The sequence below is a fragment of the Poecilia mexicana genome, unplaced genomic scaffold, assembly GCF_051168715.1.
Source record: "Poecilia mexicana isolate PSO_F unplaced genomic scaffold, ASM5116871v1 scaffold_10, whole genome shotgun sequence".
Classification (NCBI taxonomy): domain Eukaryota; kingdom Metazoa; phylum Chordata; class Actinopteri; order Cyprinodontiformes; family Poeciliidae; genus Poecilia; species Poecilia mexicana.
In genome coordinates, this window is record NW_028263379.1 from 29,293,696 (window position 1) to 29,310,087 (window position 16,392).

Consider the following 16,392-nt stretch of genomic DNA (forward strand, 5'->3'; position numbering starts at 1 on the left):
GACATTATAGTATGTGACAGATAATCCATAAAAATGAATTTCTAACTAGAAGCAGCCAATCAGAGGTAGGAGGAGGGTCTTAGCGCTGTAAATCGCCCAACTTTACAAGGTGCTCAAAATCTCCCTCCTGCTCTTTGCTAAGCTACAGCTAGCTCACTACAACAAAGCCTGTTATAAATGCTAATGCTAGTTAGCATGGCAACCGATGATGGTGGACAAATAGTTTTCCTGTAACAATGAGTTGTTTCTCTGGCATTAGAACTAGGGCTGAAACGATTCCTCGAATGATTCGAGTACCTCGATTACTAAAATTCCTTGAGGAAAATTTAGTGCCTCGAAGCTTCGTTAATTTATGTTTTATTAGTTAGCGCACCATGTTCCGGCCGGGACTTCATTTGCGTTGCGCGGAGCTCTCACTTCCGCCTCTGAGTTGTTGACAAAAGCTAAGTCTCAGTGGCATAAAGTCCAATCTTCAAGATTGGCCCGTGGGGATTTTATTGATTGATGATAATGCCCGACTTTTTATCGTTTTTGGGGAACCAATAAGCATCCTTAAAATGACTGGGGAATGCCTGGAGTACGGCAGCATTTCTCCTCCGGGGCTGCTGGTTGAAAGCGAACAGCGGGAAGAGCGCTGAGGTGAGCGGATAGACTGAACAGGGCGGGCGGCTGAGTAGCTGATGCTTACCGTGTAAATGTAGCTTTACCGACGAACCGCACAATAAATTTCATATCCCGGTCTGAAGAAACGGGTGGTGGAGCGCATCGTACATGGCTGGTAGATGAGTTTCTGAGTGTGACCAGTGAAGGTGTTGTAAATATCCCGTGTTGCTTCCCCCCGTGTTCGTCCCCCGGTCTAACGGTTCGTCAGTCCGCTGGTCTATTTCCTCCCCTCCACCCCATCTTACGTTCGTTCATTCGCCCTCTCCTCCCACTCCAGACGGCATTTCCCGTATTTTCAAACCCAAAGCGTGACAGGTTAGGTGGCAAGGTGAGTTTAATTAATCTATTAAACTCACTGAAGATGAATACATAAACTAAAAGCTGGATTGTAGACATTTTTTATAAGCACATTTGTGAGCCTGCCTCTTTGTTATTAAATTCAATAGAATTTCAGATTTTTCTATAACTTTTCTTCTGGTTAACTCAGAAAGTGAGCTATTATTGTTACAGGTTAGTTTTCTAAACTACAAAAAGCAACTGTTAGGGATGCTCAAATATGAAAAATTGGACTGATATTGATATCTGATAGTAACACCGGTATTATGCCAGATTTACCAATATTTCATTTTATAATTTTTTTTTATCCGATTACTCGATTAATCGTAAGAATCGATAGATTACTCGATTACTAAAATATTCGTTTACAACAGCCCTAATTAGCACATTTAGCAGCACGCACATGAGGTTGATTAACAGCGCTAAGACCCTCCTCCTGGCTCTGATTGGTTGTTCTTGACTAGAAGCGGTGCGTGCATTTCTTCGGACGGCAATGGTAGCCTTTCACAGGTTATCTGTCTCAAAACAAACTGTCACATCATAGTGACAGTTTTAGATAATATGTACCGCTAGAGCAGGGGTGTCCAAAGTCGGTCCTGGAGGGCCGGCATCCTGCATGTTTTAGTTCTCTCCCTGGTTTAGCACACCTGCATCAAATGATGGCTTGTTAGAAGACCTAAGGAGAACATTGACTTGCTGAGGAGGTTGTTACTACCACTAGGGAGAGAACTAAAACAAAAGGATGCCGGCCCTCCAGGACCAACTTTTGGCACCCCTACGCTAGAGCATTTAAAATAATAAAAGTTAACCCTATACGTCGTAAAAGGAGCGATGGGAATCCGGCCAAATGTGCAGTACTGTAATTCCTCCATACTTTGCGCTATCTGAAAATTCAGAAAGGGGAGACGTTGCGCTTTCCAGCCGATATCGGGTCATTACGGTAATTTCACCCCTGCCGTAGCAGGGAGTGAAATTATTCTGAGGGCGACACTTTTAACAGATGGTAAATTGCTAAAATAACTTGCCGCAGATTGAAAGTTTCAGTTGTTACAGATAAATGGGCAAATATACTCACAAGACATTTAAAGAACTGCGTACAATTAAAATAAGCAACAATATCGATTAAATAGCCCAGCTTTAAAGCAAATGCTAAACTACCTTCGCTGTGGACGGTGACACTGAAGTTGCTAGCGGCTTTTGTTTTACAAAAGACTTGAAGCAACTTCAACTCTGTTGAACATTTGTGGACTTAAGATTGTAGCTACAGAGCTAAACAATTTAAAAGATGTGTATCAATTCTGGCAACAAGAGCAGCCCAATATCCAACCAGAATTATTCCAGAAGCTCTCTGGTCTTTTTTAAGAGAAATTTGTACTCACAGTCCTTTGAATGGTTCATTCAAAAAGTGATTCTTAAAGAAATAAAAATCATTAGTATGACATTTACACCTGTGGTGGTGAATATATATATATATATATATATATATATATACATAAACCATTCTCAGGTACTGGAGCTGTTCTGCTCTAAGGGATCCCAGCAGGTCAGTGTCAGGTCACAGGAAGCGGGTAACATTACAGTATACGCTCTACAGCACTACTCTGCTCGGTGAAGTAATGAAAAGTTAAACAGGACGTCCCGCTGACACGGAGTGTTAGCTGCTCTCTCTGCTGGCTTGTAACCATGAGCCACTCTGCGAGCCGAGGGCAGCGCAGAGGACAGAGCGGGAGGCTGTTGGATGATTCGCTCCTTCACGTTTAACTGAGAGTTGAGCCACACCTGTGAGTTACTCAGTTACTTAATGAAGCCTGGACTGTCTCTTTTGGACAACGGCGAGAAGTCCAAATTTTTTGTTTTCAACATAAGCCGAGCATGGGTTTGACGAGTCTGTCTTTTTATTTGTCGTAGCACACGTGACGTCTGCCAAAAGCAAATTTCTGATAAATTTTGGGGGGAAAAGCACAGCATATTCCAGTTTTTTTTTTTTTTTTTGTTCATTGTACTCAGGACAGCCATCGTTTATCAAACGTGTGTACAATAAAAACAGTGTACGATCGTTTTAATGCAAATTTAGGCCTGTCACGATAACGCGTTTTGACAGCCAATCAATTGTTCCAGAAGTTATTGCGATAATCGATAATATTGCCATTTTGAGACTATTTCTATCAAATATAATAATAATAACAACATTGTGAGTGCACCCTCTCAATAATTAAATAAAATCTTTAATTTCTAAACAACAATTAGCACTGGAACTGGGAGACATTTCAGATAACTTTAGGCGTTATATTTTGGAGCTGCAGATTGGCTAATTAGCCCACGGATCGTTAAATTACATGTAAAACCTATTTTACAGTCAATTCTGCACCTAAATTTAAGAGTTAAGACACTCATTATTTCCCAGTCAATTAAATTCATTTACAGTTATAAATTTGATATCCTAAAAAAATGAGACAAACTATGGGACGTAACCTGGAGCCTTGACACGGAGACTTCCCTGTCAGATCCTCATAGTTCCTGCACTTGTGAGCGATCCGGTCCTCCTTGTGTGGAAACAAAACCGCGAACATTAAACGCATCACTTTGTCTGAGTAGGAGGCGTCTTCCCAGGAAGCAGCCATCAGACCTGTAGGTGTTTAGAGCAGCAAGTGCAAAAGTGTTTATTGAATGATTCAGCGCCGACTTAGATCGACGTTTTACACAGAAAAGAAAAAGTATTTCTCCAAAAGAAGACAAAGCAATAAACTGAAAAACTATCATGCGTAATCACAGCGAAAAGTAATTACTGACATTACAATATATGCGTGTCAATCTAAAACTAATAAAACAAACCTGAAATATATTAAGAATTTCAAAATAGTCCTTTTTTTTGCATTTCAACAGGACATTATAATTTATATTTTCTATATTGGCCTTAGATATTTTATGTTGCTCTCTCTACTGTCTAGGTTTTACTTTGATCCTATTTGTGTTTTATTTAACATAAATTATTGATGGAAAAAAAGAGAAAACACAAGAACAGGAAAAGGAACTGCTGCATGAACAGTCTTGACTTACTTCAAAATAAGAGCATGAACATAGACATCTGATTAGCTGAAGAATTCTTAAAAGATTACAATCAAAACTTCAACACAAAATGTCAAACTTTATTCAACTGGAACTGTGTAAAACAGCAAAGTAAATTGGTGCTATTTAATTTATCCAGAAAAGTTAATTTAGAGGAAGCCCTAAACGTTTTTAAAGTTAGCAAAAATGCTAAAGCACTAAGTGAAAAATTAGCTCATTAGCGAAAATCTGCACATCTCTGCTAACAAGGAATCCCTTTTCAGTCTTTGTCTCATTGTACTGTCCTAAAGTTTAACATTCAACAATCTCGCTGAGGGCTACATATTGTGAAGTTTAGCCCCATGCTAATTACCAACACGCCTGCTTTTGTGGTGCTGCCGACGCTTGCTAACGATTAGTTAACCCCTGCATGTGATTAGCGACATCTAGCTGCTACTTCCCTTCTTAATTCCTCTAGGAGTCGGGGTGTATGGTGTTTTTCCACAACTGTTTCAACAATTGTAGATAAAGTATTTCTTCCATGATTGTGTATTATGAGGCATAAACGGGAAACGTGTGAGAAAAGTCTTCAAAAATATCAAACCAGTAGCATACTTAAATGAAATGTACAGATAGATAGATAGAGATGCCTTTATGTTTTTTTTACTTCTTGGATAAGATAGCAGAGTCGTAATCTTTAAATTCCAAGCTAGATTCTTTGGAAGACGTGTAGCATTTCCTTCCCCTGACTGTGTGGAGAACAGATGGTATGTAAAGTCCTGTGTGATCAAAAGCTTTATTATAATTCTCCCCGTACAACTGAACACATCTGAGAGAAACTCATCCTCAGATCCGCCGTAGATGTCTCGTACCTGCTCTCGTTGCCTCCTTCTCTCTCGCTCTCTCTCCGTTTCCGTCCCACGTTTCCCTCCTTCACTCGCTGCCGTTCTCTTCACCTCCCATCTGATATCCCTTGTGGACACTGCTGAAGGATAATTCAGGATTTATTCTCGTGGTGCTGACAAGCAGAAAACTTAGTGTGAAAGGGTTGACACCCAGACGTTACGGTGCTGCACGTTACAGGCGTGCGGGGGCTCGGGGGGGGGGGGAATGTGCACGATTGCACGGCCTCGTGTGCGTACGACTCCGCTCTGTGCTCAGCATGTTGCACGGCCAGGAACCTGCAGGGTTTTTTTTATGGGACCGGCGTGGGTTTCTCGGCTCTGTCATCCTTTGTTGGCCCGTCTGCTGGGGTCGCTGGATAACAGGATGTAAATAAGACTGCTGTCTGTAGACTGTCAGTGCGGCTTGTTCACTTCAGAGATATGTAGTCCCTAACTCTCCCTCTTGTTCTGTCTCTCATGAATCTGCACAACTGCTGCAAATCATTCCAGCGCATGGCACTGGCAGGCCGCAGAAATTTATGATGGCTCTGAAACTTGAGGGGGTATTTTGTAAGCTGTTTTATTCCCCCCCCTCCCCACACGCTCCACAACCTCCCCATCTGGGAAAACATCTAATATCCTCTTCCCTAAAGGGCAAATTATTGCTGTAGAGCAAAACGCACTGTGTAGGTTAAATTGGAGGACAGGCAATGCAGAAAGACATTGTGCTTAAAACCCAGGTGGAAGTGGAGAAGAGCTCGTTAACGGGTTCCACCAACTTAATGTCCCTTCGCGTTCATGCAGATGTGGAGTTTTGTAGAAGCCTTACCCAGATTGGGAAGAGTTTTCCTGATTTGGACTGACATCACTGGGGTTAGCCCTGCTCTCTTCCTCTGGTGATTCTAGATTAGCTTTGAGTAGCTTTGTCCTAGCAGAGGTTTGACAGTGATCTGGGCATGTCAGCAGGCTAAAACCATGTCAGCAGGGCTCTTTGCTTTGCCAACATCTAGTAAAACATGCGTAAAGACCAGGAATCTGCTCCAGAAAACTCTCGTTTTAGTCAACGTTTGCTTCACCGCTAAATGTGACGCTAGCCCATTTCCAGATATTCTCTCAATCATTTACACCACCTCACAGAGATAATTGTGGCCAAATAAAAGTGACGTACTCCCCACCAGACATTACAAGAGAGAAGTGACGGTTCAAATATACACAGTGCTTATGCTAACTTTTAGCGTAACTTTATTGTGAACGCAGGACACAGGGCCTTGTAAATAGATTAAAGCTGCGTTTCCATCACAAATGTGTGCAAAGCTTTGCCAATATTCCGCCAATGTTGATGAAATATAATTTCGCAGTTGTGGTATTGTTTAATAGGAAACACCATTAAGACATGGCACTGAGGCGGGGCGACCTCAGAGTCCGAAAAGTAGCGCGACGTAATCTGTACGTGACAAACGTATGTTGAACAGTATGTGGCTTTTTGTCTTACTTGAAAAAGAAAATGGCAAGAAAACATGATGCAGTTTTGTTACACGACCTCACCACCGAGCTAACCGGTGACCAGCAGTTCCTGATGTTTCATTTTCAACAAGCTTAGAACTGCAGCAAAGTCAGTTCAAAGAAAGGTGCTGGTACTATGTAAACATTACTAGAGGAACTCCCTTGTAGCAGAGATGAGTTGGTGCTGGTGGAAAAGGGCATTTAGTTGTCTACCAACTTTTACTCTTCAAGTCAAATAAATCTGACGAGTTTTTGATTCTGAACTTAAATATGTGAGTTTGTGGAAGATGAACTTACAGTTGTAAGTTGTATTATAGTATTATTCAGTTTCTCGTATCGCCAAGAGTTGAGTAAACAAGGTTTTTTTAAGGTAGCCATGGAGTGGTAACTATTTCCCAGGGTGCTTAGCGGCAGGTTCTTGTATGTTGTTTTGGAACGAGATGTAAGTGTTTTACTTTGACCTGCCTCTTGTGTGTTTTTAAGGCAAATATTCATTTTAAAGCAAATGTCAGCTTGCAGTGATGGAGGACAATGTCTTCAAGACTATCCAAACTATATCAATAAAACACATTATCAGATATTTGTTCATGCAGGTCAAATCCTAAAATAAGAAGCTGCTTTGACTCGATGACGTAAATAATCCATCGAACGGATTTCCAACTATCTAGTTAAAAGTATCACATTTCCTCTCAAATGTCCCAGTGGGTCATTAAACTTCCTTTAAATCCAATACACAAACCTTATTAGTTCAGGCTAATATTGATGCCTCAATATAATGTTGGTGCGCACATTTATGAGATTAATGAGGCTTTAATCAATTGACGGAAACCGAAGAGTTTGCCTTCATGTCGTGCAACGAAAAAATGTGCTTTACTTTGATGTGCTTTCTGCTCATTTTCACTTATAAACAGTTAGGAGGGAAACTAGGAAGAAGGTTTAGGCAGATAAAGAAAGACTAAAGAGAGAGAGAGCGAACAGGGCTGCTTCACCTCTTTCTCTCTGCTCTATTTATATCTCTCTGGGAAATTGCTGAGTGGGCTCTACTGAGGGTTTTTGCTGTAATTGATTCAAAATGCAAGTTCTCTCTTTATTGGTGAGAAAGAGGAGCGAAGGATACCCAGTCAGTTTATGCAAAAGGGCAAGAGGAAGGTCCCTGCATTTTAATCTGGATAAATGTGTTGACCAGGCACTACATCAATGGAATAAATACGGCACGGGTTATTACTGCCGGGGGCTGGATGGAGTTGCTGAAGAGCCTCTGTCATCATCGCTGGAATAGTGCCACATCAACAGTATCAGAAGTACTCCGGTCAATTGTTGTGATCCATCCAGAGGGTAATGTGCGCTGCAGTCGGATCAGATCCTCTAAAGCGTGCCCGTCTTTCACTCAGCTGTGGTACAAAGAAGAAAAAAAAGGCGCCTCAGTATCAGTTGCAGCAGGGAAATTGATCAAACCGATTATGCAAAGCGGGGTAAGAGCTATGACATGCGTTACAATTCACAACGTTCGTGATGATTTTTGATTCGGATCTGAATTTATGTCCCAACAAAAACAACAACACACCTACAATTGGCACTAAATTCACCCTGCTTCAACCAGCAGAGGTTAAAAAACACAAACCTTGTCAGTCAAAGACATATGACTGCTGGTATGACTAAAAAGGTGAACAATGCATGTGTGAAAAACGAGTATGTGATGTCCAACTGTGAGGAGAAGTAAGTTGGCAAAAAAAAAAAAAAAATGAATAAGTAAATAAATCCTGGATGTTCCCCTGCATGTACTTGAATCAATCTCCTGTTTCTTGAGATGCAGTGAGGAGCTTTGCTTGTTAGTTTCGGCGCTGTGAGTTTGATAGCTGATGCCAGGGAGAGAATGGCCGACTCGCACACCCCACTTGCACTATTCACTGACAGCTCGCCACCCATCCAGAAACAGAACAGCACTTTCTGCAGCTGCATGTAAACTCCTGTTATTGTTCATGGCCAAGAACTCCTAAAAAAAAATCTATTCCATCAATTTTCACGCTCACACTCTGTGGAGAGCTGTCAGTGTGCGCATTTTATTTTATTTTATTTGCGCTGTTTGGTTTTAACCCAATTTGAAACTCCTTACAAGGATTTTAACTCTCCCGCGGTCTTGGCGCAAAGCTCGGTGAAGAGCGCGGCAGGTGTCATGGTCGAACATCACTTCCTCCATTTCTGTAAAACACTATTAGTATTTTAGTTCCTGAAGCCACAAAATATAAAGAAAAAAAGTGCACATTGGGTCAGTGCAACCAATCCTGGACCTGCGCATGTGGCAAGAAGCTCACACCACCCCTTCTATGGACAGCGCGCCTGTACACTGAAGTTCTATCACTGAGTTAAGGCGTGAATTTATTACTAAAGGCACTAAAACCTTCATAATACACACCAGTTCTGCTCTTTTGAGTATTTTTATAGTTTTCTTAAACTTTTCCCTTTTGGTTTTATAGCAGCAGAACTCCATAGAAGTAAATGGAAAAATAGCTGAAATTCATGCTAAGGGAAAATTTGTAGCTTGAAATAAACGCTGGATGTGCCTTCCTGTGCTCTCTCCAGTGAAAACATTTTAATGTGGAGTTATGGGTTTCTTTGTGATCAAACGCTCCGTTTCTTCGTGGACAGCCTGATAAATCTAGGTTAAACTCTGAGTCTGTGTCAAAGATCTTGTTACTGTAATGGCGTTTGAGTCAGATTGATTTGTTATAACGGTTCACTCAGTGGTTCCTGTTTGCAGACGCAGCATTCAGTCTCTGCCCTCCCTCGTAGCTGGGAGGGTGTTCAGAAAAGACGAGGCTATTTGAACGCACCAACCCGCTCTGGTTGCTAAATAAAAAGAATAGAGCAAGGTAAGTGTAAGCAGTGGATGTTATGGTCCAGGACATAAAGTTTATTTGAGGGCTTTTCTTGTTGCCTTTAATTTTAGATGAGCCATGAAAAGAGAAGCAAATATTTAATTGGGCACTTTTCTGTCCTTGTAATGTTTCTCCGGCTTTTAAAGAAATCACTATTGTAAGCAGGAATGTTGTTTTTTCTTTTTAAAAAATATATTTTTTGTGTATTTTGTCGTCTGAACAGTTTAACAAATTTCGAAAGTCTTTTAGGTTAAAAAAAGGAACTCGCAAGTGAAATATTACATCTTGGACGTTCCAAGGTTTCCCCCAGAAAACTTGCTAAGCCTGGTGGTTGGGTGACAGGCCGGTCATTCATCCAGCGGCCCGCGTTGTTTTTGAGTTAAAAGTTGACAGGAAGTTTTTAATATCACTTGATAATTATGTGTTATTGAAAGATTGGAAGATTAACACCTGAACACCAACTATAAAAATCTTTAAAAATGCAAACATTCTTAAAGGACTTAAATAAATAAGCAATGCTTAGCCTGGTGGGGGGCTGCACAGTGGCGCAGTTGGTAGAGCTGTTGCCTTGCAGCAAGAAGGTTCTGGGTTCAATTCCCGGCCCCGGTCTTTCTGCATGGAGTTTGCATGTTCTCCCTGTGCATGCGTGGGTTTTCTCCAGGTTCTCCGGTTTCCTCCCACAGTCCAAAAACATGACTGTCAGGTTAATTGGCCTTTCCAAATTGCCCCTAGGTGTGAGTGTGTGTGTGCATGGTTGTGTGTCTCTGTGTTGCCCTGCGACAGACTGGCGACCTGTCCAGGGTGTACCCCGCCTCTCGCCCGGAACGCGAGCTGGAGATAGGCACCAGCACCCCTCCCAACCCCACTGAGGGACAAGGGTGACGGAAAATGGATGGATGGATAGCCTGGTGGGGTTACATGTAAAGCCTGGTGGCCCTCCAGGCTTATAATGCACTGAGGGAAACCCTGCATTCCCTACATTTGGGATTTAAAATTTTTGTAATCATTTCATCTGGCAGCAAAACAGTAAAAAACAGCTTAAGTCCATGGATCATAGTGTTTACATATTGTATCCTTAATGAGTGAACAGTGTTTTGTTTTGTTTTTTACTTGTCCAAAGTTGAGATCTGAAAAAACAAAAAGACAAACAAAGCGAATTTCAAGGGCGACCCCAGACTCTTCACCCATAACTCAGTGGCCATCTGAGAAAATACTGGTGGACAACTTTCCAACTCCAGACTGAGAGCCATAAGATGATAATAAATCTCATTAATTATGTTTTTAATGCTGTCTGAGAGGCAGTAGCTTGGAGACCCAACAATCAGGCTCAGTGCCTACAGTTTTAAGTCCAGTGTGCCTGGACTGATGGCTTGTTGCAAAAAAATGTAATTCAAAGTACTGAAATTCTGCCAACCTTCAAGTAAATATAATATCTGCTCTTAATTTTTCTTTTTATTCCAAAAATTCTGTTGCCATCATAATTTATATGAGGTGACGGTTGTTTAAAACATAGCAGTGAATTGAAGAATCTGCACTTTTCTGCACATAATTAATCTAATAAGAGTATAAATGTAGATAACATCTGTCTATATTTAGTTTACTTGTGTTGTTTAGGTCAAATACTAACTATGGAGGATGAGACAATAAAACTACCCACTCATTCATTTGGCTCAGACACAGAGAAAAGAGATTCGCCCTGAAAGCTAATTATCATAGATAAAGTTTACCTCAAAGGCTTTTATTTTAGCGTTGTGGTCAAGTGTTTTATACTAATGAAGGGTGTGTAAAAATAAAATTAAATAAAAATTTACTCATTATTAGTCTTGGGTGACTTAATTGTTTATTAAGAAATTGTGCTTTCTCCTTTTAAATCATTTTGACTACAGAAACTACCCAAGTGACTGATGAAAAGTTTATATAACCTCTGAAGTTTGACCTGAAAACACAAAAGCTGACATAACTAAGTCTAAATGGCCTCTATAGGTAATCAACCTCAACTGGGAGCCAATGTTTGCTTGTAATTTTTGTGTTTGTATAAAAGGTCGTTGAGTTACCGAGTCAGACGTTTACTACGGTGCTGCACTGATGCTGCTGCATTCAGAATCATAGGATCTGCAGGGAAAGGCAGTTGAACCGTATGAAGCAGGAAAAGGACATTAAAAGTATCCAAGAAAGCCAATGAGCAGTGATTAAACTCTAATTAAAAAGTAGAAAACAATGGATTGTGTTGAAACCAGGCCACGGTCAAGGAGACCGACACATTTTGGCCACAACTTCCAGGGAAATTTGGAAGGCAAACAAAAAAAAACACAAATATCTCCAGCTGACATAAAGGACTGTCCAAAAAAAAAGAAGAAGAAAGAAAAATACTGCTGTGGCAGTTTTAAGATGCACAATAAGGCCTTTTTTTTTTTCTTTAGGCGTAAAGAAAAAAATGGGCTGCATGGGGCGAGACGCCAGAAGAGACCATTACTACGTCGGGACAAAAATGCTGCCAACTTTTCTATAAGCCAAGAAAAAAAAACTGTAAAGAGACGAGTGAAGAAATTTCTAAAGTACAGGGGGAAAAGTCTGTAGTTAGCTCAGAATCACACAAAAAGCATGAGTGAAAGAAAAGTTTTAGTTTTTTTAATATAAATTGTACGTACTGTTTATAAAACCAACACTAAACTTCTGTTTGTGACACAAAAGAAAGCGGTTATAGTTTTATGTGAAGTGAACGCTAGAGAACATATCAATAACGTGTTTATTCAATCTAATATCTTGAAACTATAAGGGATTTGAAAAAACACTATTAGTCATGTTTAAAGCTGGAAAGACGTTATTTCCAGTTAATTTATAAAAGTTCTTTGTCTTAAGTTCAAGTGGTAGAAATAACAGGAAGGAAATGATTTCAAAAGGAAAACTGTGCATGTTACTTTAAAACAAAGGAGGGTTTTTATGCCTGGAGTGAAACTGCAGCAATTTGGATAAAAGTGCTCCACCATACATCAAGTCACAACACTTGATAAAAATAAAGTCCTAATATTTTGAGAATAGTCACACCAGTAGGAAAATAAAGTCATAGTATTACAAGAATAAAGCTATGATATGAGAATTAGAAAAATAAAGTCGTAACATTCTGACTTTATTCTCGAAATCATACTGATATTATTCTGTTCAGGTCACCTGTCTGACCTGCAGATGTTTTCTTCTTCTGTTTGTTTTGTTTTTAAGTAAACACTTCTAAAATATGCTGCTGCTAGCGAATTATTTGCTAATCAAGCCAGACACTTACTGAATGATTACTGCATCCCTGCTCCATGCTACACTCTTAAGTTGTGAGAGAGAGAGAGAGAGAGTGTGTGTGTGTGTGTGTGTGTGTGTGTGTGTGTGTGTGTGTGTGTGTGTGTGTGTGTGTGTGTGTGTGTTGGTGTTCATCTGTTTGTGCGTGTGTGTGTGTTGGTGTTCATCTGTTTGTGTGCGGGGGTGAGGGTCTAACGTTCGCCACCATCACGTGCGGCGTCGCGGTGATGTCGGTAACGCCGCGGTACGCAGCTCCTCTCTCTCTGTAGTTGGTGGTTTGTGCTGTTTCTAATCCCTCATCTCTGCTCTCTTTTGTCTCCCCTCCCAATCCCTTCTTTCTTCCTCTTTTTGTCCCCCCCCCTCCTCTTCTCTCCGTGTCTCTTACCCCCCTCCCATCCCACTCTCTTCCCTCTGTGTCCTGTTTTCGCTCCATCAGGTGTCCCAATGACTATACGGGGGACCGCTGTCAAAACTCCGTCTTGACCAGTTTCTACAGTACGTCCATTTGCTCTTGTCTGTCCTCCTTCTCACTGAGATGCTGCATGCCACATCGGAGGGGTTGGATAGTGTGTGTGCGTGTGTGTGTGTGTTCGTGTGTACTAAACTGCTTCTCTGTTTCCTGTACGTGTGTGAGGGTGTGTTTGCACGAGGTTGTCTCCCCCTCCTCCCCCCCACCCTGTTTTTCTCTCTATCCTCAGGTGATCTGCAAAAACACAACATCTTACCAAGTATTTTTTCCCCTGTCTAGTTTCTGGTGAAATATCTTAGTACAGTGTTTCTCAACCTTTTTTGGGCCAGCGCCCCCCTAGCCCTCACCGCCCCCCACCAAAAAATTTGCAGGCTACTTTGCACTGACCATTATTTTATCATTAATATTACTATCACTATTGTAGATGTTTTGATTTTTATGCTTGTTTCTGTATTTATCATCAAAAATAATTTCCCAGAGAACAAAAAAGCCATGGGAATAGAAAATATTTTCACAGGCGTCTACGAAAAATGCAATGAACATTCAAGTTAAAATCGGTAGGCCTAACAGCAGCCAATCAGAGTGGAAAAAATATTCTTATTTTGTGCCATTTTCTATTTGTTAAATATTCCACCAAATGGTCAGATAAAAGTTGTTCGACATGCCAGTTTAAACTTTGACCTATTTGCAAAATGACTGAGCTCTGCAACATTAAAACATGGATAGAACTGCAACTACATCAATCATAGCTCTTCTTCTCTTCAGTGTTTGTCAGTTTCTGGTGGTGCAGCTCTGTGCTGCCTTCAGGAGAATGAGACATCAGAGTATCATCCATAAAATTTCACCCACATGGCATTTAGTGTGCAATCCAGAGCTGTCAGTGGAAAAACAACAGTTTCAGATCCTTTTAAGGCCATAGAAATATGAGACAGAAACATTGATTAAATCTTTATATAGACCTGTCTATTGATTTATAGATTAATGGTTTTACTGGACAGAAATTACAAAGAACAAATCTGGTTCTTAAATCTAATTAAAAACATGAATAAGTGATAAGTTATTTACTGTTATGATCTGTAAGGTATGTTTATTCTCAGTACTAGATGTGGTCTCAACAAACCCATGACATTTCAACAATATTATTTTACTTTTTATCTGGAAATAGTGTGTTTATTCTTGCCATACAGTCCTCTGTATTAATTATTGATCGAAAGGTCTTGCCATACCAGTTTATTCCTCTGTATTTACTTTAGTTTCTTAGTTTATTCTTGCATTTTGTTATTCATTCATTTCCATTTAGTTTCCTTTGATTAGTATTTTCCTCTCTTGTCCACTTTAGTTTCTTTCCTGTTGCTAGATTTATTTTATCGTTTATTGACCATCATTAATCTTCACTCATCACCTGCTGCTCCGCCTAATCATCATGTTTCACATCATGTGTTGATTTTTCACTGTTCAGCGTCGGATTCTCTGTTTTTATGCCATAATTCACATCTAGTTCGTCGCTCCGTTTTATGTCCCGCTTCTCCTGTTTTAGAGTTTTGTGCAATGTGCGCGTCTTTTTTTTTTTTTATCCTGAGGTGCAGGGCGGTCGGGAAACGTATCGATGGGGAAAAGGCAGACTGACATAAACCTTTTAAAACAACGGAAACAATTTCGGTATTCTGATTATTGACATTTAAAAGTGCTGTGTTGTTCTATCACCCCTGTTTCATACCGGACCACTTACAGCTCCGGTGTTAACGCTATAAAATGAACGCCCTCTATCGTGGTATCACTATGGAGGGATTTCTTTATTTAAATGGGTTCATTTTTCAGAGGTATACAAAGTGATTTTAGCTACCAGTAGCAGGAGAACGGAGCTGCGCCAAGAAACTAACAGAAGCTACAAACACTGAATAGAAGAACAGCTGCCATGTATATTGTTGCAACCAGACATGGTTTAATGTTACACAATACAGTTTTACCAAGTTGCTCAAAGTCTAAACTGGCATTGTTGTGCATATAAGGTGTAAAGTTTACCTTCGACCAAACGCCCCCCAAAGGCATCCCAGCGCCCCCCTTTTGTAAAAATGTCCGCCAGCGCCCCCTGCCGTACTCTGAACGCCCCCTGGGGGGCGGTACCGCCCACGTTGAGAACCGCTATCTTAGTACAAGTATAGCATAAGATAGAACTACCTTGCAAGTGACTTTTCAGTAAAACATAGGAGCTTTTTTAAGTCATTTTTTTAACCTTATTGGTTTTTTGTTTGTTTTTTTTAACCAGGATTTTTAAAAAATCATTGAGATTAAACAAAAATACTTAATATTGACGATAAAGTCTTTGTTCCATTAGCAGATTATTTCACTTTTAACAAGGTGTTCATCTCAGTGAAATAATCAGATTATTTCACATATAACTAGAACTTTTTCATTAATGGGTGATTATTGACTTACAACAAGATCTCATGTTTTGCTGTAAAGTTACGCACGTTAGTTTTGTCTCACTTTAAGCGAACTGAGATATTTCCACTAGAAGCTGGACCAGAAATACTTGGTACAATTTTGTGTTTTTGCAGTGAATCTGAAATGTTCTGATTTTTTTATTATTTCTGTTTTCATGCTAGCTTGCATGCCTGACATTGTAGTGATTAAATGTTGAAAACTTGAACCGAAAATGCTATGAAAGGTTATGAGTTTGTAAGCAACAGATTTAGTTTGTGTCTGCTTTTTTAATTCAGACTTACATGAAACAGAGATCTGACTCTGCAAAGAAGTTCGAACTTGCTTTTCTTTTTTTTCCTGAAATGTTTTATTGCTCGTCCATGTCGATGGTCCATTGGTGCTGGTTTCTTCCTGCGTGCACAATTATTAGGCAAGTCTTTATTTTTCAGTGATCTATGTTGATCCAAAATGACAACTCAAACCTCAAACGTGAGTTTTCAAGAAAGTAAAAGTGAAGCTTTTGGCTTTTATTAGGAGAATGTCTACACTGTTGCTGTGCAGAATTATTACGCAACTAAATGAAAAACAGACATTTTCCCTTCTGGTTTTTTGATTTGTATCGGCCTAAGTGAGAATTTTAAAACAAACATCTCAAAACTTTACAATAAACATTTCTGACATAAAAAATTTTTTTTCAAAAACATCCCACTAGAATTAGAACTATTTCATCAATATTAAGAACTCACTGATTTAAAACGAGATCTTGTATCTTGCTGAAAAGTTACTTATAAGTTATATTTGTCTTATTTCAAGTGTATTAAGATATTTGCACAAAAAAAACTAGACAAAAATCCTTGGTAAGATCATATGTTTTTGCAGCGAACTTGACAGTCATCAGCTGCTAAGA

General features: G+C 40.0%; 1 protein-coding gene across 1 annotated transcript in view; it reads left to right on the plus strand.

Annotated features, from left to right (window-relative positions):
* Positions 1-16,392, plus strand: part of nrg2b (neuregulin 2b) — a 72,141-nt gene that overhangs the window by 38,545 nt on the left and 17,204 nt on the right. Inside the window, exon 5 of the mRNA XM_014993169.2 lies at positions 13,029-13,087. Coding sequence (XP_014848655.2) covers positions 13,029-13,087 — 59 coding nt within the window. The remainder of the gene's footprint in view (positions 1-13,028; positions 13,088-16,392) is intronic.